General features: G+C 37.0%; 1 protein-coding gene across 5 annotated transcripts in view; it reads right to left on the bottom strand.

The window, feature by feature from the left end:
* The window catches only part of ARHGEF10 (Rho guanine nucleotide exchange factor 10), a 111,849-nt gene that overhangs the window by 21,914 nt on the left and 65,976 nt on the right, over positions 1–23,959 (bottom strand). For 4 of the 5 annotated variants that reach the window (XM_038130781.1, XM_038130779.1, XM_038130782.1 and 1 more), the window contains 7 exons: positions 14,644–14,759; positions 12,915–13,042; positions 12,294–12,394; positions 11,248–11,369; positions 7,220–7,306; positions 5,663–5,886; positions 4,429–4,586 (listed from right to left, as the gene is read on the bottom strand). In XM_038130781.1, the coding sequence (XP_037986709.1) occupies positions 4,429–4,586; positions 5,663–5,886; positions 7,220–7,306; positions 11,248–11,369; positions 12,294–12,394; positions 12,915–13,042; positions 14,644–14,759 (936 nt within the window). The remainder of the gene's footprint in view (positions 1–4,428; positions 4,587–5,662; positions 5,887–7,219; positions 7,307–11,247; positions 11,370–12,293; positions 12,395–12,914; positions 13,043–14,643; positions 14,760–23,959) is intronic. The other variant, XM_038130780.1, reaches the window with a different exon arrangement.

The raw sequence follows: 23,959 nt of genomic DNA, 5'->3' as shown, positions 1-23,959 counted from the left end.
AATGAATCCAGGGGCTTCTGGAAATTAGATTTCATATAATTATGTTGTATATAAGATATCTGATATTTGCATATTAGATAAGTATTTAAAACAAATAGAAGACAGATTTTATACTAGCAGATATGCATTATGTTACTGTGTTATGCCACCATTTTTAATACTCTTTGTAACTTATGTTTCTCCAGAAGTTAGATGCCATAGTTTATACACCAGTGTTGAACAGTATCTTGCAGTACATATATCAGGCTGTTTAGCTGCATCAAAGTAGGGTCTCTCATGCGCATAGAATATTTCTAATACTTCAGTGAAAAAGGACATTATTTCCAGTAGTGCATTTTATTATTATTTTTGTTATTTTTTAATGAATTTGAAAAATTAGTTCTCTTCCTATCTGATTAAATTTGAGTGAATAGAAGAAGTTTTAAAACAATGTCCATTTTATAGGAAAAGTTTTAAAACAATGTTCATTTTATCCTTCTGTGGTTTGTTTCCACAAAACCCAATGAAGGAAGCAAAATTATTATACAATAATGTATAAGAATAGGCTTCCTATTATTAATTTATAAATATTTTAAATATTTAGTACTTTTTAAAATTGTAATTAGTTGGTGCACTCAGGTCTTCATATGAGATAACCTATTAACATATAGTTCATTTCCTCAGAAAGTCTTTTCAAAGTTTGTAGTAGTCTTGCCTTCCTTTATGCTTTCAGTCAAGCTGAACCAAGCAAGCGTTTTTGTTGACAGCTTCCTCTCTTGCTTAGCAGCACTATTGATGCTTTCAACAGAGCTGCCAACACAGCCCTGGGAACAGCAGGTCTTGGTTAATTAGTGCAGTGGAGCACAAACATTTTTTCCATCACATGGTACATAACCCAGCACTGTGGAGGAGTAAAATAGTACCTACAGAAGTCAAAAGTTTAGCACATTCCTTATCACTTGAAAATAAGATGAGACATTCAGGCCTGCTCTTGTAAACAATGTGTAACTAGGAATGTCCTACACTGTGCATTCATACTCATTTTTTCTCCCACATGCATCAAATTCTTCAAACCAAATAGCTGACAGAGCTCTTCCTACAGTTATACAGGGGGTGGTGCTGAGGTCCTGGCATGATACACAAATAAGACTGAAAGCAATGTCAACATATTTCTGGTGATGAGTATTATGTGACACTGCAAAGACAACAGTATTTTATCCCTGTTTCAGTAGGACTGCTCCAGTCCTCTCCCTAATAGCTTAACACTACTGTTTATTTTTCATAGCAATACCTCTCACAATGTCTACTTGAAGTAGTAATTGCATGCCAGAAATCCACACTTCAGAAGAGGCAGAGAAGTACATGGATCCACTCAAGCTCTGACTTTGACATCAGCATTTTACATTCCACATATTCTTCCTTTCCTCAATTTGTCAGAGGACACAAAGGTCTTACCAAACCCATCAAGGTACCTCACCAGTCACCTGACTTGCTACTCCTTCACTGTTATAACTGTTTCCCTTACGCTTATAATTTCCTTTTAGTTTTTGTCATTTTCCTTGATATTAATCCTCTGAAAATGCTCCATTGATTAGTGTCACAAAGCCTCTTTGTACAGGTAAGTAATTAAAACTTCTGACTGACTTCAGAGTTCCCCAAGTTCTTACCAGTGAAGTCTCTTCTGTTCTGTGCATGGCCGAAATTGCTTCAGCTATTATTTCACCAAACCAAACTCTTACTGAACTACTAAAATATTAATTCCTCTACTTTCTGCCACAATAATTCTGAGATTTTATTTTCTTTTTCCTGTTTCTCTCCTGTACTCTTTACAGGACTTTATGAAAAGGAAATGTATATCAATGTCTAGGAGAAAGGAAGCTGGAACTGACTACAGTTTATCAGGAACAATACACCTATATTATATAACGATTGTGATTTCCCTTTCCTAAGATACTTTTGTGAATGGAAGTCAAACACGCACTGACCTTTTTTGCTATTACGTCACTCAGAAAACACATCTGCTGGGCTGTCTGCAATCATCACAAAGGGGTTTTGTTATGTTCTTTAAACAAAGACAATACAACACACTTTTCCCTTAACCTCTTCTAAGCATGTTTTGCATGGAAATATTAACTCAGCCCTAGGCAAACACTAAAGGCAGAATTTTTCAGACTGATAACTGTGTAAAAGAGAAATGTTGCAATCTGCGCCACTCCCCTTCCTATATAGAACAGCATTTAGTTCACTATCGGTCTCACAGTTCCCAAAACAAGTCTTCTCACACACATAAAATTAAGGATTAGTGAGGATAATTATCGGGGTACTGTTTTTACAATTAATATATTAGCTGATCTGTACCCTAGTGTTCTGTGGTATTTTCACATATCACCATGTTAGCTCACATTTAAGAGCCAAGCAGATTTTATGGTATCAGCACCTCAAGACTTAGCTTTCAGTTTGTGTTCAAATACATTAAATTATGCATTTTCAAGTATTTAAAAATACATAAAATACTAAAAAGTACTTAAGTACTTTTTACCGCATATGTGAAAGTACATGGACATAGAGGTGTCTCACTAAAATATGACTGCCCTCCAGAAAGGAAGTTGTGCACCTCCTACTTTCCCACTAACATGGCATTTGCTCCTTGGTTTACTGTACAGACTTCTCAGTTTCCATTTTTTACTACTTCAAGACAAGTTTTTCTGCAGCCAGAGCACTCTGGATGCTGTTGATCTGACATACTTCTCTAGTGAGGAAAGTCAGAAGAAGACGCTTGCTGTTTGTAAACAAACATCATGGATATTTATATGCACTGACTTCTCTGAGAACAACTGGAGAAATTAGAGCTATTTGGGTATATGACACAAATGACACAAAACATGGGTCTCTGACTACACAGAGTAAGGCTTTGAGCTTCAGTGACTGAACTGATCCACACAGTTTCTGACCAGGGAGGAAGTCAAAAGGACCTCAACTCTATCACAAACTGTGAGATAGATTTTCATCCTAGAAGAAAGGTTATCCTTTCTCATTCATGGAATCCTGTAACAATCATTTTTCCTAACAGTATTTGTCCTTCTCAGGCTTCAAATCAAGATTTAATGCAGTGATATATTTCACATTCACCTTTAAATCTTCACTCAATCTCCTTTATGATGACAGACCAAAACCCAAGCTGAAGTGGCTGAAAAGGAACCTCCTCTGCAGAAGAAAAAGCAACCTTGATGAATTGCACAAAGCTCCTCAGAGGTTGCATTCCCCCTCCCTCCCATTTCACTGCTTGGATTCCTTTGTTTGTAAATAGGTCAGTGCTCATAAAAACACCCCTCCAGGGCTGACTGCCTCACATAACCACAGCAGCCAGCATAAGGGAGATGGATGCTAACATGGCAGCAGCTGAATCACACAACTTCCACGGGGCATGGAGAACTGAAATAAGCCACGCTGACCAAGCAGTAAGGAGAGGGACTACAAGATTAACTGACAAGAGTCAGAAAAATATCATTACTTCCCATCTCAAAGTTCCAGTGACCATGACTCAGACTTTGACAGGCTCTATGAACATCTCACAGCCCAAAACCAGTGTCTTCAGAAGACAAACAGAGGATGCCACGATCGTGGTCAATGCAACAACCTCCACCTCATAACCAGACTGTAATGCAGTCTGGTTAACAGCTCTGCCCCACCTCTAACATTCTCTGTAGGTGCAACCCATGAATCCTTTATTACTTAAAACAGTAAGGTTTCAAACCTTGAGCAAAGCATCACTGATTTTGAACTGAATCACTATATATGTATGCAATACTGCAGGGAAGCTAGTGAGATGTACTGGAAGAACCCAAACCAGTTCTGGAAAAGACAGTTGGGGTTCATAAAAACTGCCTGGGATTCTCCTTTATTCAAATTATTTTAGCCAACTAGATACAAAACAACCAACTGTGATGCTAATAGAAAAAGGAAGCCTACCATAAAATACATGAACTGCACACACAGGAAAGACTTACTCCATCTGTACAGTAAAAATGGGGTTGTCATTTTAAATGAGATATACAGAAATCTCTACCAATAGGGGATTTCCGTGTTTCATAAACACCAATACTTGGTAGTTGAGAGAAATAAGTACTGTGCTGTGTAAAATACTGTGTATTGCTGTTAGCACATAAATTTCTGGACTCTTGCAACACTGAAGACTTCAGGGTTTGAGCTAAGGGGGAAAATCAATTGTCATATGCATGTATGGTGAAAATGGGAACAGTATCAAAGGTCCCACTATCCTTCAAAATGAGACAAGTCTCTTCAGATATACCGGAAAGAGCAGTAGTCCTAGTTCAGCAGTTTTACAAAGAATTTTCAGAAAATACATTACTGGAAAATTACTTCTGCCAAAATACACTGACATGTCAGTTCCTCAGGATGCCATCAAATCACATCACTATGCAGCATTACCTTCTGCTTTTGTGTAGATTGAGACGTTTCCATTTACCAGGCCAGCAAACAAGTACTGAGACCTATATGTTAAGCTCATAACAGTTGATTTTTCAGGAGTGAAGAAGTGTTGAAGTCGAATTTTCTTTGAGCCTTGGCAACTTTTGTAAATAGAAATGCTATAGAAAGAAGCAAGAAGAAACAGACCTGTGAGATTATGCTTTACATAGTTCTTGCTAGAATATGCAAAAGAGAAGTTTAAAATAAAATATTGGGGGAAAGAGGATTTTCTCCTTCAATTCTTGACACCCCAGAATGTCTGCATAGACAACTTGCAATTACTTAACGTTGACATATGACAACACATTCATATTATCTTGTCTGCAGAAACAGTTATTCAAAAAAGAGACATAATAAAAATTCTGCTCAAAGTCCTTATTATGAGTCTATCTAAAACTTTAATTAGTTAATATATATATATATATTACATGGAGAACTAGGGAGAAGGAAAGAAAAACTCACTACCAGATATCACGCACACCTAAAATTTCCACAATTCCCATTGATTGTTACAATGGGTATGGTAAGAATATTGTTAAATCTGGAATTAAATCACTGGTTTCTAGAAATGGCATTTTCATTGAAAAATTTTGTTCTCTTTCATTTATACTGGTTACAAACACCTTCAAAAATCACATGTAGTTACACACTTATGGCCTCACTAACTATAACAAGATCTGTTTGCTAACTGACCTATAAGTTAAGAACATGTAGCCTTGTTCTTCAACACAAATCAAGGGATGGCTCAGTAGGCCATCAGTTCAAAGACAGCAGAGTAATTCATGTCAATAGTAAACAGCAATATTTTTTTTTCATGTGACAAATCCTGCATAATATGACAGGGCAGAAGATTAATAGACTCCTCTTTGCCATCCTGAAAATCTTTCAATAACTGAAGATTACCTTGTAATGTTACAAAAGTAGTAACTATATTTTTCAGCTATGATGAACTAATTCTCTTTCATCAAAAAGATCCCCTTCTTTAATTTCAAATACCACACGGTGTAATTTTAAATAATGTAGAGAGTATTTTATCCTTGATTTAAGTGGAAAGGTTGCCTTGAGGTCACTGGATAACACTTGGACACTTTTTTTAAAAAGTAAACATTTTCTTGGAAGTATCTCACACAATCTCCTATAAAATAGCAAACTTAATGAAAAAAATCACACACATTACACCAAAACCAAGAATCACCTTCCTTCTTCCATGCCAAGGCAAATAGTAGGCACATTAGACGTCTTTGCAAGAACATTTTCAGAGTCTGGAGCTTTGTTTTGCTCTTTCAGCTTCTCCTCCTCTGGTATGTAGACCATGCAGAGAATCCGTGATTCCACATTGAAGCACTCAATAACCTTGGGGCTGGAGCTTTGAAATGAGACTATTGCAACCTGGCCCATCTGATTAGTACAACTGCCAATCTGAAATGAAAAAAAAAATTAAAAAAAGGACAACAGAACATGACTGATACCTGTCTCTAGGAAGATCAACAAGTACAAGAAGGAATGACTGGAATGTTAACTGAAGAGTGCATCTCCAGTTATATGTGCATTAAGACATAAGAGAATAATTCAGCAGAAATACAAGATATAGCAAAACATTATACATGCAAACTTGCCTTCTACACTCACAAAAAAAAAGTTTTTAAAGCAGGAATAATATTAGCCTATTCTGATATCTGACTCAAATGTATATACATTACATAATGCAATTACTGTAAGTATTTGTGCAACATGCTACTTTAATAACTGATGTTCTAATTGTCTCAGCCTCTTTTAAAACAGGTAATATAGCTGAGGCCTGTCCTTTGCACAGTAACAGCTCTACAAGAAAATGCTCCATCCCAAAACAAAGAGTTTTGTAAACTTGCTGATACAGAAACCTAAATTTCTCCCTGATCCAGAACTAAGTATTATGAACATGTCCATAAACATGCACATTATAGGGATCCCTAAGGGATCCCTAGGGATCTCCCAAGGGAGAGGTAAAAAAATCTACCCAAGCACAGTACGTATTTTTGTATAGTAATTCTTTCTGTTTATACAAAATAAAAAAGGAAAGAGAAAGAAAGAATATTTTGTAGCAGCACAAAGACTTAATTTGCATGTTTTTGCAACTACTGTTTACAAATGGCAAAGACAAAAGGAAATTATATGGGTTAGCTGGAAAAAACCACTAAGAAAAGCTATTTCTAACTTTTAATTTGCAAGGGTTCCCTTAAAATTTCAGTATTGTAGTAACTAGAAAAGCTCCTGAAATCATTAGCTTGCCTTTTTTTTTTTCTTTTATGAACAGCTTCTATCCACGTCATTTTTTTCTGCTGGAATATCTGCATGTCTGGGGTCATAGCAATATGCAGAGTAAATTTTTTTCCTATGCAGATTTAAACAGATTATTTTTTGGCTAAAACATTCTTGAAATATGAAAACAGACAGTAGGACAGTGTAAGCTCATATGGGTTTTAGCAGCAATTGTTACAAATTAGCACATAACTCCCTTCTGAATGTGCTCAGCACTTAGGAATTTGTTCTGTGCTGCACAAATCACACACACTTAACTGACACCCTACAGAGACCAGGAAGATCACACAGACAAATTAGTAGCTAACCCTTTATCTTTAAACAAATAAACAAAGAGAAAAAAACAGCCCAACATTTCTTTCATACTTACACATTGTCAAGAGTCACAAAAAGCAACGGAAAGAAACAGGACTTTCAGATTTTACTTTGAGTAAAGTGCAAAGATTACACTTACCCAAAGAAAACCATGTTCCACAGCACAGGAATCTGACTCTGTTTCTCCAGCAAGGTATGGCTCAGGATTATAAGCAGCACATTCAACCTTCAAGGAAAGGAAAAGAGAACTGTTAGCACATTAGAAAAATATGCCTGTTTCTGTCTATTTTACTTTGCAATTAACTGAAGCATTTAAGGATATCAGAGAATTTCATAAGGCAAGCAGTCAGTTTAGCTCACCCAGCTTCCCCTGGGCAGAGTCAGGTGCATGGATATTGTTCCTGACACATTCCTTATCTACCTCTACAGACCTTCATGGCCAAAGACTACAAATTCTCTTTTGTTGATCTGCTCAAATGCTTCATGACTTTTATTAAGTTTTTTCATGTCCCCAACCTGACACCATCCCTGATGTAATCATTAGCCAGTTACATCCCAGACACCAGGTACTTATTTCTTTCTCTGCAGTGTCCCTTTATATGTAAGGCTGATATATGTCATGACCCTGCCTGAGACATCCCTTCATCAGGCTAAATTAACATTATCATTTAATCACACATAATTTTTAAAACAATTTTTTTCAAATTTTTGTTTTTAAACTTATCATTGCCACTTTTTCAATGGACATCTCTCCAGCAGATGTATATTTAAGAGCCTCATGTGTATATTTAAGAGCACAGAGTTTTCTCACCCGAACACACTATTCTAGGAGAGCTGGTAGCAGCACTATACCATGGTTACCTCTTCAGAAGCCTGTTTCTACACATCTCATTCATTACTGCTCTTTGTAACAATATTACATTCCTAACCAATCCTTACCTTGCTGGTCTATTAAAAAATACTTTAACAGACCAGCTAAACCACCTCTTCAATTTGGATTTATGAAACTCCTAATTTCTCAGTGAGCATACCATGTGTCTGTCCTGCTGACTGTCATCCTTTTTATTTTTCTTCCCCCCTGCAAATTATTTCTCCAGGTGCCTTGATCATTTTGAATGGTAATACTATCATTCTTCAGACTTCAACTCCCTTCCAATCTCATGTCATCATGTTACTGTCAGTATTAATAACAATACTCATGATTTTATCATGCAGGCCATTAAAAAAAAATACCTGAAAGCAACACCAGAGTCAAGGTCTATATTTAAAGTCCATCCCAACTCTGAAGATGAATCAAGCATCAAGGATCTGAAAAAACCCCATTTTTATGACCAGTCATGGATTTCTAATTTCCCTAATATCCATGGCCATTTCGTAAAGCTTATGTAAACACTTAAAATATATAAAAGCAATTCATAACTGTGTACAGAATAAAAAGGCTTCTAATGAGGTGTCATACTACATTTTTACACTAGATTCTCTAGAATTCAAACTAATGTTCTCATCTTGGACATCAATGTCCTTGTGATTACATTGTGGTACTAGTGAAAACTCAGTTAGTATTAACTTAGAGTACTCAGTTGTATTAACTCCCCACAGCCTAGCAATATCACCTCCCAACAGTGAACAATTAAAAGAATACACAAAAATCAAAACAAACAAAAAATCAAAATAAAAAAAAAACCCACCAATCAACAACAGCAACAAAAAAACAACAAAACCAAAAAACCATCACAAAACAAGTTGGCAAAAGTTAAGAGTTCTAAATTCCAAGTTTACTTAATTTTCCTAAGTGCAAAGAATTTTAGTCTCCTTGAAGTCAGCAAGCATTACAAAATCATTTGCCTTAGTAGAAAAAACATTATTTATTCAGCAAAGCAATTCACTATATACAGAAAAAATTTGAAATCAATAGATGAAAAAAAGAGAAAGAAAAAAGAGCTTCCATGCCTGTCTTAGCATGTCTCATTAAACACATGCTGAAGCTATCTACTTGTAGTGATTTACAGTAGCTGTGACAATGAAATAAATCACTAGTGAAAAATAAGACAGTCTGCATGTTGGATATTTCCCAGGCTCCTTGTTACACCTTGTGTCACTTTGCATCTTAGTCAAAAGTGATGTTTTTTCCATAGTTAAACCCTGGTAGTTTAGCTCTCAGTCTTGACAGAAGCCTGGGATGTAAACCTGCTCTGATGGGATGTAAACCTGCTCCTACACCACTGGGCAGCCTGAGCAGCACCCAGAGAGCCAACAAACAGGATTAGCCAAGCAGAGCTTCTCTTCCCACTCTGAGCTGGGGCTGGAGAGCCAAATTGCAGCTGCGGCTGCAGTAATACTTAAGTCATATTTTCTAGTAATATCAAGGATTTGGGAGAACCAGGAATGACTCCTGGGCTCACACGCACATTACTTTAGGAGCTGCAAAACTGGCAAAGTTAGCCCAGGGCTAAGGCCAATATTGTTACACACTCTGCTCTCCTGAGGTGACCAATGCAAAGATTTCAGCCAACCGTAAAGGTGACAAACTTCCCTTTACTTTCAAAATAAGAAGACTCTGTTCTAACTTGATTAGAAGAGTTGAGCCTGGGCCTTCATGGATCCTGGCACGCATTTTCAAGACTTAAAAATGCCTGGGCTCAAAGGAAATACAGACATGATTGAAGTTTCTGAAAAAAATTTTAAAATAGCTGGTTATTTCACCAGTGGTGACTTCAGAAAGTAAACCTCAGAAAAAGCTGTTTAATAAGACAAGCATGACTGATTGTATGGGAAATCAGAAAGTTTCAGTAAACTTTAGCTGCTCTGAAAACCAGTATCATAGGAATAGATTGTCTCAGCACCATTATACATTTCTACTGCATTTTGAACCACCAATAATTTTCCCCCAACATCCAATCTGTATACTCATATTTGAAATGAAGCTGTCAGCTGAACTTGCCTCCTGTGTAGGCTGTTCTAGCAATGAGGGCCTGCAGACTCACCTCTTTAAGCAGAACTCATGCAATGACACTAACTTAACTTTGGGATTCTACCCACACATACACAATTTTATTTCCATTACTCCTTTTGCATAAGACTTACAGACTGCTGGTCAATAAGAAATCCTATTGGTACACTGGAAAAACAGCATCCAGCACTCTTCCCTTTCATCTATTGGTTTGGCATTGTACTTATTTTCATCATCAAAGTCAGTGGTTAATAAGGCTTCAAACAGACACATTGCTTTAGGAAATGAACCATTAAGACAATGTCTATATCATTGTTCAGAATATGACATTTTATATATGATTCCATGAAACATAATTTTTGAAAAATATTTCTAAAATATTGTTCTCTGTGCATTGATAAAAATCAGAAATTTGAGGAGGATTTAGCATAGTCACACCAGGAAAACACAGCTTTCATGGAGATCATATTCCTGCTCTTTGTAAGCTTTAGGTTACTTCTAAGCCCCAAACGCATACTTGGAAATCTCAAGATGAACTAAAAATTTCCAACAGTTCTGTTTACACTGAGTGATTCACTTACATATGAAAGTGACTGTCATACTATGTACAAATAAACATGATGCTCCTTAGTGTCACCATGGTACTTTATGAAAATCATTTGCTAGGACTTTTTTGTCCTGGGGGCTGGGGAGCCTCAGGAAGAAGATGCAGACAATGGCTCTCTGCTGCTGTAGAATGCAACAGGTGCTTCCTTGATTGGTCCATGTGGAGTGTTTCTACTTAATGGCCAATCAAGAATCCAGCTGGGTCAGACTCTCTGGTCAGTCACAAGACTTTGTTATTCATTCCTTTCTATTCCTGTCTCGCCTTCTGATGAATCCTTTCTCTCTATTCTTTTAGTATAATTTTAATATAGCATTTTTAATATAATATATATCATAATATAATAAATCAGCCTTCTAAAACACAGATTCAAAATTCTCATCTCTTTCCTCGTCCTGGGACCCCCACAAATCCCACACCTTAGTGCCTCAAAGATTGCAGCATTTTGCATTCCTATGGCTCTTCTGGACCTTTAACTGGTAATGGCCAAGGCAGCCACTCAAGAAAGAAGTAACAGATGTGAACTAATAGATGTATTTACAACATGGTATTCTTTAGAAATTATATCACACAAGAAAACCTAATTGTAATCTCATACCAAAATTTCATTCACCTTAAACTCCTGTTGCTTGGCCATCATCACTGGCATGTGTCTAACGAGGAGAGGATGTTTTTCCTTTTTGATTTGATTCCCATCATCTTCTATGCAGAACCAACCTAAGAGGTTATCCTCTGCTGTAATGGAAAGAACAAACAATAAACACTCCACAATCCTCTCACTGAATAATCACTTCCACCTTTCCACAGGAACAGAAAAGAATTCTGTCAGAATGAGTCAATACAGATCAGGCTGTTCTTATACCATAGATGCATAAATGACAACATAAAACGGTGAGCAAAAATTCAGTTGAGTAGATGACATACTTACTGATAATGCAAAAAAAGAACATCTTACATTAGCAAAATGTTAATGGTAATCTCTTAATGATCTTGTAAACTGAATATTGAAAGAGGAAAAGACACATCAAACATCTCCTCAAGACTCTAAGAAATCTGTTTGTTGAACAGCATTTCTCTGCCTGTTTAAGAAACATCACTACCAACTGCCAGTTATCATAATTATAGGGATCCTCCTCCTGGAATGATGGAAACATCCATTCTCTCTTCTTTTTTGTTACTTTGCTTGTCTTCCATGAGACATCATGAAAGCACTCTATTTTGACCATGTGCTGGTGAAACTTGCTTTCAAGCAAGTCAATGTTTCTCAACTTAGGCATTGAAAAGTCCAAGTATCTTTGGAAACCTATCCCCTTGTGCAAACACAGGAAAAAAATAATATCAGAGGACAGCAAATTTTTTGTTGCTCTGACTTAGAGACTATTTGTGGTGATTTAGATGCAACAATTAGTAATGAATACTTTCATTAAAATACTGTTGAAAATATATTCCTTCATAATGAGTGCTCAGTTTTATCTAAAGTGCTATTACTTTGTAGTGATACACAATCATTACTATTTACTGTATTGCAATTTTAAACATCTACAGATATTTTTCACCAAGAAAAGGAAAATCATTCTCCAAAAAATAAAAACAACTACATTACACTGTACATTGAGAGCTATTTTAACTTGTTAGGAAATTTGAGTAAGTAGGAATTACCAAGAGCCAGTTTAGCCATTTGTAAATTGTTGATCCAAGACTGTTTGATGGCAGGGGCAAATGTATTGAACACAGCTGTAAAGAAGGTTGGCCGCCCAGACCTGCAGTGCAGAAAAAAAAAAAAAAAAGCCACTATAAATGCGTTGGGTATGATACAGCCATGGCTAAGAATGTTGAGCAAGATGAAATTTAATTATTTTCTAATACTTAGACAAAGACTCAGCTCTGATTTAAGTGTGCAGACTATGATATGCCATATACTTTACATGAAATGTTATGAGAGGAACTGGAGAATGAATACAACAGTGACTGTTCCCTATTAGCTGTCACTGCCACGGTTCCCCTCTTGCTTCTTGCACCTAGAACGCTGGGCTGAGGAACAAGTGAAAAGCTACAGCACTGCTCTGGAACATTAAAGTTGGGCTGAGGAGCAGGAGAAAAGCTACAGCGCTGCTCTGGAACATTAAGGCTGTCAGCATTATGGCGTAAGAGCAAAACTCAGGGGCTTACTATGGAAACAGAAGGGAGGGAAGATCTACAGATTCCCAAATTCTCACTCGAACATCTATACCTAATACATAAACCAATTTAGAAAGTTTTGTAATCAAGATTTCTACTGACTTGTCCTGTTTTCCTGGGAGTTGCAGCTGAATTCTACAGCGATCTGCTGCTCTGATTTCGTCTTCTTTTTTCAAAATCAGTTTTTGTAAACCTGAGGTCCAGTCATGGGCTACAGATTGGTTTAAGTTCTGAAAAATTAAAAAAACTAAGATTCAACACCAGCCTACCTGCCTGTTGCAAACAGGATAATAAGGTGATTCCTGCATATAACAAACAATGACACATGAGCTTCAATTAGGCCACATTTCCATCATGGATAATTTAGCCATAATTGTAAACACAGTTCTGTAAAATATTCTCTAATGTATTTTATCTGAACATTCAATCTCATGTTGCTCAGTTTGATGATGCATAAATGACATTCCCAAGTGTTTGTCAAATTAAAACATGTGAATTTGTATCAGGTGTATGCACAAGCCTTTTACTTTATTCCAGCATCACAAATTCCACTACTAAAGAAAATCTCTTGAAAACATCTACAAATCATATGGAAAAAAAGCTTTTGTTCAAATCTTTGAGTCAAAATGTTTAAAGAGCCATCATGAAAGATGTATGGTCTAAACCTGTTTAAGATGCTGAAAGAATAACTGCAAGGTGAGTGTTCTGTTGCAGAGAGTTAAAGCTCACCTGAATGTACAAAGCATCACGACTAACAAGGACACAGAAGTATGCACACTTTCCACCATCCTAATTCTATGACAACTTCAATGTTTTTCAAATATCAAGAAGCTGACCTCATTCCTCAACTAAATTCTTGTAATGATCTTACACACATTTACCCTGAAACAATGACTGAATTTTAAGTTTTCAAAGCGTAGCTGCCTCTGACTGTCAGTGCAGACAGAAAGGCTTTTTATATGGTGATGGGTGAATGTCTTATGGTATATCTGTGCTATACATATTCCCAATTATTCAGATGAAATTCACTTTCTAATACTTGTGAAGCTTTTCCAAAAAGCACTCTTTCCATAAATTTAATTCAGAGTACATATTTTCACAAAAATGCCATGTTTTATTTAATGCCTTTACTCTGAAGACAAGATATGTAAAGAGAAACTCAGCTTTCATATATTCATACATATACACACATTTGCAACCTGTGGTGGCAGTTAGGAGTTAAAAACTACATGTAACCACATATAAAACATATAAAAAACCAAGCAAAAAAGTAATTGTTTGAAGTCTTGAGACTTCATTTGGTGTTAAGTACTATATTTGTTTGTCAGAATATAAGCTAAATCAAAGGAATGTGAAAAAAGCTAAAGCAAAATAGTTTCAAAATTCTTCTGAAAATCCTTTTATATTTTTGTGATTTATACTCAGTTTTAAGTACAGTTTCCCCCCAAAAGCCAGGATTATGAGCTTGGATGGGGATCAAGAGCTGCCTCCAAACAACCATCCTCCTACTACCATGTCTAACTGCAAGAATCCAATTTCTAAACATCAAAATGTAATTCTGTTTCCATATAAGCTTATCAGCTACTGAACAAATGCAGACACTTGTAGTATCCACCTACACTTAAAAACAATAAAGAAAAGCAAGATTAGAAGGACAGCTGTAATCCATTTATAACACTTGATAGTTATCAGTAAATGAATTACAAGAAGTAAAAATTACTCCACTTTTTGCAGAGAGAACTAAAGAATACCTTGCACAAACCCTAGGGAGAGGCAAATATACAACGTTACAAGAAAAAACTTGAAAAATAAATCCAGCTTTGTTTATTACCTGATAGTTTCCTTTAAGGCTGCTTACTAATTGGCTAATTTGACCAAGTACATTCAAGTCATGTAAAAGGTTCTGCAGATCATGGTACAGTTGCCCTGGTCCCATATAGAGCTTGTCTGAAATGAATAAAACCATAAGATTATACATAACAAAAATATGCAATTTTCAGTAGAACAAGGGAAGTATCACAAAGACAATATAAACATAAATTGTTATAAACATATATAAACATATATACATGTTAAAATGAGAGTGCTTTATTTCTTTGCACATACAGGCATTACCATTTGCATTTCCTTTTAGATCATCTTACTGTCTTTTTAGCTACAAACAAGATTCAAGTTGTTCATCTAGTATGATGGAGAGCACTACCTGCAGTTTTAATATCCCACACCAGAATTGTAACAAATATCAAAGCTTTACTGGTCCCAAAATCTCTTGCTGCCATGGAAGTTTTGTTTAGCACCAAACACCAGACTTGCTGTAACACATTCACGCGAACATCTTTCCTGGAGGTTGTTTTTGGTTACATGACAAGCAAAAACACTTCTCTGCAGCTTTTGCTATGATGGTTTAAAATTCAAAATTTGCTTTATTGATCATGAGATAGTTCTGAGTCATATATCTATATCCTAACTCTAACACAAGCCCGCAATTTCACTGGACCACTTGAAATTTTACTTTGATCATGCTTAAATCAAAAAAGGATCTGTTCTAAAATCCGCAGTTAATCTGAACAGCAGCAGAAATATTTTATGCTAATTATCAATAAGTACAAGGGCTTATAAGAAAACAGTAACTCAGAAAAACACACTGATTATGAGGATAAGGTGTCCATTTAAATGCACAAAGCTTGCAAACCCCTGCTAACATACTCTGACTACCATGATGCTAGGAATGGAATGGTTATGTAATTCCTTCGGAAACAACATTCACCGTCCCATTAAAAAAACCCACCCTGATTCATACAGAGTCAGCATGTTTCCCTTTGGCTGAATGACAGGAACAGGAATGGATTATCTTGCCAGGAACCTCCTGCAGATTCTTTAACTCACACAGTGCAATATCCAAACTATGGATCCTCCATCCTTAGCACAGCTTTGGAAGCCAGTCTGTGGGCAGCAAACACCCCTGGATCAGAAGGATTTCACTGCTGTGTGGGCAAGAACAGGATCTGAATGCAGTGCTGGCTACTGGTTCTGCAGACAGCTGAGGAACACAGGCACGAGCTGTGCCACCCGCTCTGGCTGCAGGGCAGAGGGTGCTGGGCACAGCCCAGGTGCCACACACACACCGCTGGCACCTCCGCTCCCCCCAGCTGCTGCAGGGCCAAGGTAAAAAACACAAACCAAACACAAAGCTGTCCAAATAGCCTAAGTTGGAATAAATATTAAAAATAAACATGCATGAAACAATTCTACTTAAATAATTAGTATATTTTTAGTTAGGTATCAAAATAACTATTTTCTAAAGACATTTTCCTCTTTGAAGGCATCATACAGATAAAGGCCAAAAACATCACAATGTTTTTCTTTAACGTAATTCATTATATTAAGCTGGAAATCTGCCTTAAACCCTGAAAAGCTAAAATTTCAAGTCTCAAAGAAAATATTAATGGCTACTTTATTTAGTTCTCCATTTCACTGCAGATAAGTGCAACATAAACCTGAAATATTACATATTCTCATAAAATTCCAAATTATTATCTGGCCCTTAAATCTTCTGGTAAATTGGATCAATAAAATTATTTCTGTGCATTGCACTTGAGCACCAGACAGGGAATGACTGCCCTTTACTACTGTTTACCCATCCAGATAATAGATGCGATTATCATCCTCTTCTTTGCCTGCTCTGAATGCAAATTAAAACAACAATCTAGCCTTTCTTACCCTGTAAACCAGATTAGTCCATAAGAAAAAATAATTACATTTATTGTACACCATGAAAAGAAACAACTCCAAAGTAGATCTAAGAAAAAGAATTTTGAAATTATGGTCTAGTTTAGTATGTTAGCAGTTTTGTTTAAAAAAAAAATGAAATACTTTTCTTGAACTGCAGAATCCATACTTTCATTAAGCTTCATTTTCACTTTATTCAACCCAAATACTCGAAAAATCGCTCTTCTCTCCTTGTATCTATCTTCTGATAGTTTACACTTTTCTTGCTAACATCCACAAAAATTGTAATTTGTTAAGTACCAGAATCACTAGTTCCTAGATGCATCAAATTGTTGATTTTTATGGGGCTACTTGCAAAGAAAGGTGCAGATCAGTATTAACAGGAAATCTGCTGAAATCTAGCTAAAAGACATGGCAGTGTGTCTGGCACTGAAAACAACACAAATATCATTCTTGCTCCAAATTTCTCTAATGAAAAGATAACTTCTGCAAAAAAAAAATTTACACCGAACAGAAATTATTGTTTGATTAGTTGAGTTTTTGGCAGAAGTCCACTCACCTGTCATTACAAACTCCATGACTAACCAAACCAAACATCTGCCGTGAAAAAATTACTTCAAGTCTTTTTGAAATTTAGCTTTGTGGCTTTGAACCAAGAGAAAACTTAGAACAATCAGGCTGTGAAAAGCTGGGTCTGTGAGGCTTCACTTGTACAGGATGGATATTTTCACCCAAGTAAATTACAATATTCTTAAATTATAAAAGCCAGGGTCACTCTTTGTATCTTGACAAAGACAGTTAGAAGACATTTTGTTTATTATTGTTTGGAGAACAGACATTAATGCAACATGTAACAAGCAGCATCCAGGCAAGTCCTAGATGTTGCAGGACTTTATGCCATAGTCTTCAACTGAGGCCATAAAGCAAGCTTTAACTGCCTACACAGATGGGCATGCTCTGGGCAGTACATATATATCCACCACATCTGATAATCCTCTTCTTGAAGCTTCAAATAATCTTACAAATATCTTTGTTCCAGCCTTGGAAATAAGGCATAAATCTTGAATTTCATTCAGTAATTGTCACCTGAGTCCCTTTTGTCTGCATCATGAATATTTTATAAGCTATTAATGAGTTAAGATAAAAAGGATGCAATATGAATGTCAAAGAAAATAAACTAACCTGGCATCTGAAAGGCTGTCACACAGAAAAACCAAAGTAATTTTAGGCTCACTCATTAAAAGATCACATTCTTAGTACAGGAAAGGAAGAACAAAATCAAAACAGTAAATAATGAGAGTGCTAAGTAAAGAAGAAATTTGCACCCAAGGACTAGATCAATAGGCACCACTAATATCAGCCTTCCACCAAAGTCCCTAGTGGGCACATAGAAGAATACGGCTTCAGAAATCAACAATGATGTAGATTCATCAGAAGCAAGTTCTCCAAAAAGTGATCACTTGGATTGGGTCTGGATAATAGTTGCAAGTTATAGCAACTTTCTCTCTGAACTGGGTCCTGTAAGGGCTACTCACAATGTCTTTTGAAATAGAACCGGCTTCTCAGAGGTTAACCAAACACTGACTACCAGCTGATCCTGAGAATCATGTGATGGAGGGTTTTTCTTGAGTGGAGGAGGTAGGGGAGAACACTACTCTGTTCATCAGATGTTTCTCAGTTCACAGCCACAGACTGGCTGCTTCAGCCCACATATGTTCCCTGACCATTCAATAGCTGGCTATTTTGGGGTGGGTGTTCACTCCTTCTTTTATCCATAGAGAGTGCACTGAAAAACTCTTGGCTTCACTCCAAAGCAGATACATGGTCGGTTTCTTTTGTACTGTGAAATGTGTCACAAAAGATAAACACATTTCCTTCTTGTTTCCAAGCCACTCTTGTTAATTATCAAGCTCCAAAACAACTCACTTTTCCTATGGGAAAAAAGCCCTTCATGGTTTTAGAGAAGGATCTCCCCAGCTCCACACATCCTACATGCTGCAGAGTGTGCTTGGGCAGGAGAGAAGGCAGCGTGCTGTAACCAATAACCACATATGTGGCTTCAAAGGCAACTTCTTTGCATTCCACCTACAGATCAAGGGTGAAATCTTGGCCACATGTAATCTAGCAAGAATCTTTTTCACCAACTCCTTTGTTGCTAAGATTTTACCAGAGGAATTTGTGCCTCCCTGCAACAGGCTAGTTTACTGCCAACAACCAGTAATTCTTGCAAGATACCCAATTCCTTGCTCAGGATTACAATGAAATACAGTCAAGGTTAAAAAAGAAAACAAAACCACAACTTGGTTTAGAGGGAAGAAAGGAGGTCAAAGTTTAAAGTGATTTTGCTGCTATGTAAAACTGGGGAGAAAATTTGCTTTTTAGAACGATTTCTTCTTAGACCAAGATACATATGAGTATAATACCAAACATTTGTTTTACCTGCTTGTTTCCCAGTATTACTCTCAGCACCACAGCTTCAAATTCATCAGTTCTGCCTGATATGAAGCAATTTTTATAATTGAAACAGAAGCAATTCTAGGTGATTTATACCCAGGCATTTTCAAAGCCTACAGGAAACTCTCTGGGTGTGGTTAAAGTCAGTTTAACTTGGATCAGGCAAAAATAGAATTGGGAAGATTGTGAATAAATACACACACGCTAGAGAAGTGCCATGTGCTAGTGTCTGGGCAGAGGAGAGGATTCCCACCTCTGTCAGAGGGCTGCATTGCTGGGGAGCAGCCACAGCTCTCTCCCTGCACAGCAGCAGCTGCTTGAATAGGTGCTGACACAGCAGCTGCTCCCTTGGGATTGTCATCCATCCAGTTCCCCTAAATCTTCAATTTCTATGGCCACTTCAAGCATATTGGTTATCATGATCCTGAACTGCTCTCACCCTATCCTTCCTTTCTAAGAATTACAAAGGGACACAATTATTTTCTGTGGTGATTTGTTACCTGTAAACATTTTCTACAAGTTCTTGCTGGGTGTTCTGATTCCCATTTGTGAATTAGTATTTTATCATAGATTTATGCTACTAAAGACAGAGTAAATGCAATCACTCATAATTTGAACATCTACTGCTGGGCAAGCAAACACAACGGCTCAGCTGGTCCCATCCCAAACTAAACTCCTGTTTATTCCCAAATAGAAGGGTTTTCTTCAAGTAATACTATTATATAAATCCAAATGTCACACAAAGAAAATAAAAGCATCAGTCAATATACTTTCAATATTGCAACTATTTTTGCAAACATTTCTGTATTGTCCATCATGTTGAAACGAAATACTGTTAATAGACAGACTGATGGGTGTCTCTTTTACTGCAAAGTAACTAATACAGACAACATCTGCCTTGAGTATAATCATTGTAATGACCTTTTCTCCACATAGTTCAGAACCACAATACATCAATAAAAACTGCTTTTGGAAATGCTATATTGAAATGAAGTGAAAACCACTGCATCATGAAAATTCAAGGTCCTTATAAATATTCCTTTGCTTCTGAGAGACACACAGCCCTGAAGTCAGGCCAGTGTTGCACAGAATGGAAGATCATGAATGCTCAAAGGCAAAAACCACAACTGAATCTGAGAAAGGCTCCTTTCCTGACTCCAGTTCCAGTGTTACTGATGGGTAATACAAAATTAATGATACTCTTGTAGAACATGCCAGATTTGAAGACCACTCTGAAAGGTTGGTATATCCCAAATTTGACTTGCCATTTGCAATCTAGCCTTTGAGGCTGAGCACATTTGTATTGCTTCCTCCCACTGAGCCATCTGTATGCATCTAGGCAGCACGCTGAAACGTCAAATGTTATGAAAGGAAGAGATTTGGGAAAGTTTCAATCCTCATATAGAGCATAAAAATCACCTGGAATGGGGGAAGAAGTTACATATGTGGGAGGTAACTTTAAAGGCTGCTGTGTTTGAGGAATGCATATCAAACTGGTACTTGTATAGGATTACACACTTGGAACAAATAATAAAAAAACCCAGGCCCTTACACAACATTCCAACTATATTTAAACCTGAGAAGCTTGTACTGTCTTCTGGAAAGCAAAGTATCATGATACTAGATGAATTCTTGATCAATTCATAATAAACCAGACAGATATTATGAGATTGTTAACCTATTTATGTTAAACTATGATGGTGCAGCAGTAATATATTTAAAGCCATTTAAGTGTAGACAGAACTGTTCAATTCTTTAAATTTGGCTTTGATTGTCCTAGAAAAGTTATGTTGATTTTCTTTTCCTGAAGTAAAAACAGGAAGACAGCATTCCACTGTCTAATTTATAATGCCCACCATTAGAAAGGACAAGAATGGAGACTGTGAAAGACAATGTTGTATCTGAATTAAAATAGTTTCCTGTACACTGAAGACCTTGACAATTAATATAAAGAAGGAAAACCAGAAACTATTAATAAAGCCCAAGATTCAATCACTGCAGTTGAGGAATTCTTCCCCTATACTTGGTACTAAATCCTGTTCCTACAGATACACTGGTATGCAAAACACACCATTGCTTTACAGCTGCTCAGTGGAAGAGAACTTATCAAAGTGAGAAACAACATTTTCCTTTCACAGGTCTAGTGGAACTACTTTTTCAAGTACAAATAGAAAAGGAAATCTTTATGTGCCATTTTATATGCAAGCTATCTACTTCAGCAACAAATAAACAGAGTTGGCAAAAAGATTGTGAATCTTGGAAATACCAGAAACACTAATTCATTTCACAGTTCATACTGATGTAATGTAAACATGTTTCCTTTGAAAACTACCTTGTCCCAGAACACCTAATTTTTCCTAGAAAGCTTGTGATGAGGGCCCCTTTCTGTACTAAAACTTTATCTTGCACAGAACTTGACACATCCAAGCACCTGTTATACACTAGAGGCACATCCATACCTCTGATATACATCATCCCCAGAAATTCTGTATGAGTGCTAAAGCCAGTAAAAAAGCAGATGAGGTTTTTAGATGCTGAACTACCAACTTCCTGCATGCTGTGTTATGCAAGCAAAGTCCCTGACAGCACCCACATTGCCACTCTCCTCATATTTGTGTCTTCACTTGCTCACTCATGCTGTTCCTGTTTCCACAGATGCATCAGAGAAGCACATGGGCAGATTCAGTTTTTTGTTTCTCCTTTATGAGAGTTTTGAACAGCCAACTGGAATTTGACTAAAATAGTAATAAAATAAAAAATAAAAAAGTAGTCCAAAATCCTGGCTTATGATCTAAACAAGTCCAAAGGTCAATTTAAAGTTCATCATGGAAAAGCAGATGTTCTGCCCTCCCCTGGTTTGCTTTTTCATGCTAAATCCAAGTCATGATCTCCACAGTTGCATTCACCCAAAAAATCTGAGCCATCATAAGTCAACTAGGTCTCCTGAGATTCTACCACACTCTAACTCTACCAGTTAGGTCCAAACTAACCAAGTTTTTGAGTGGCATCAGTCTCCTGGTTTGGAAATTTAAGCAAATGGGAAGTCAGGAATGATGTCAGAGAACGTGAGTTTAGTTGGCAGCCATCAATGAAAAGCTGGGACGTGCAGCTACTCGCACGCATCTTTGCAGTACAGCCCTAACTTAGGCTTAGTAACCTGGTGTGGAAAGAAGCAGCACAAGCATATACAAAGTATGAGGTTGTAAGCAATAAACCCCTCAAGCTCACTAGAATGCAAACTATTCAGTTCAGACATGGTGTAAGCAAGCAGTCAGGATATAGTCAGGACTCTCCATCATCAACCACCATGAAGAGCTTTATGACAAACATGAAATTACACTGTTCAGTCCAATCATACTTTAATCATGTAAGCATCTAAACATAATTTATGTTCTTAATTATTGAAATCTATAATTTGAGTCTTGCAAACTAATGTATTAAATTAACTATTCTCACTGCCATGCAAGACAGGGGAGTTTTTCAGGTCCTAATCACAGAACCAAATACCACACAACACCCAGTAGACAGAGTAGAGATGGGAAACAAACCTCACAAGTCTCAACTCTGACCAAGTATTTTTAACATACTTTACCTCACAGTAAATTGCTAATACATTTTTCTCAACTGGCAATTACATGAATGCTGAGACCTGTCTTTCTCATTGTACCAGATCCAACACTGAAGAAATACGTTGCATAAAAACTACCATCTAACCACAAAATTGCTTATTCACATATCTTGGAATAGCAAGATAAAATCAACAGCTTGCAACTGTAAGCAGTGAGTAAGGTATTGAATTCATAGTGCTATACCATTTGTGAATAAAATTATGCAAAATAATGCAAAACCACCAAGGAAATGTAAAGCCTTGGAAAAAGTGAGAAGTAGTTCATATATTGAGAGCATGGCTTCAAGATTATATTAAGCTCCAGCTAATCCTGACTGCACCGGGAATTTCAGATATAAAAGGCCATAAATATTTTTCCTTCTGACAGAGGCAGCTGTACTGTGTCAGAGATTAAAGCAGCAGGGAACATGAGGGAGAAACACTGGAGCCCTGATATGCTCACTAGAGTGGACCCCACAGCCTGGCTCCCCAGTGTCACACAAGCTGGGACAATGGTCAGGGGTCTTCCTGGACTATGTACTGATTGCAATTCCTGGCTCTGTTCCCAGGAGGAAGAAAAATGCTGTAAACAAAGACTTGAGAGTGAAAGAAAATTAGTGCCATGGCCCTTTCTCTCACAAGGCCCAAAGAAGATGGCTGAGGACAGCATGGACTTGGAAGCCCCTGCCCTTCTAAGGAGGGAGAGGGGTCACACAGGACCTCTGAGATGCACCTGCGTGGGCACAAAGGGCGAGGGAGAAACTGGGTGCAAAAAGACAAACACTAATATAAACAGGCAATGAAAGTACATGTATGAAGGCACTTAAACAATGAAAGTACTGCAGGGTCCCAAGACAGGTCTGCAGGCAGTTGTAAACTGGCCGAGCTGCCAGAGGTTTACACTGGAGCTCCCACCAGACTATAACAAGTCATGTGGAAATGGCACTGTGAGGAGCTCACCTCCCTCCTTCATACACACCAGCTGGGTTTCTCATAATTTTACTACTCTGTGTCATGATGTGGATGAGATCCCTGGCAACACAGAGCAAGGTTTTTAGGAAGTGGATGACAAATCCTATAACTGCTATAAAAAATACAAAAGGCAAAGAGAAGAATCTCATCCTGCATGGGTGAGTCAAGCATTGACACCTAAATTTATCCTTGCCTAATCCACTAGATAGAAATGTCCATTTAACAAAGTTGAGTATTTAATGTCACCCATTTACTCAGATGAACAGGCTTTTTAGCACTAGATTTATTTAAACTCTTTGGTCTTTTGTTTGTATATATCAGTGACAAAACATATTAAATCTCATTTAGTGCAGAGTATTGCCTTCAATAACATTAACTTTAAAAT

The sequence above is a fragment of the Motacilla alba genome, chromosome 3 (genome assembly GCF_015832195.1).
Source record: "Motacilla alba alba isolate MOTALB_02 chromosome 3, Motacilla_alba_V1.0_pri, whole genome shotgun sequence".
Taxonomy (NCBI): Eukaryota; Metazoa; Chordata; class Aves; order Passeriformes; family Motacillidae; genus Motacilla; species Motacilla alba.
The sequence above is the reverse complement of the archived record's forward strand: the minus strand, read 5'-3'. Positions and strand labels throughout refer to the sequence as shown.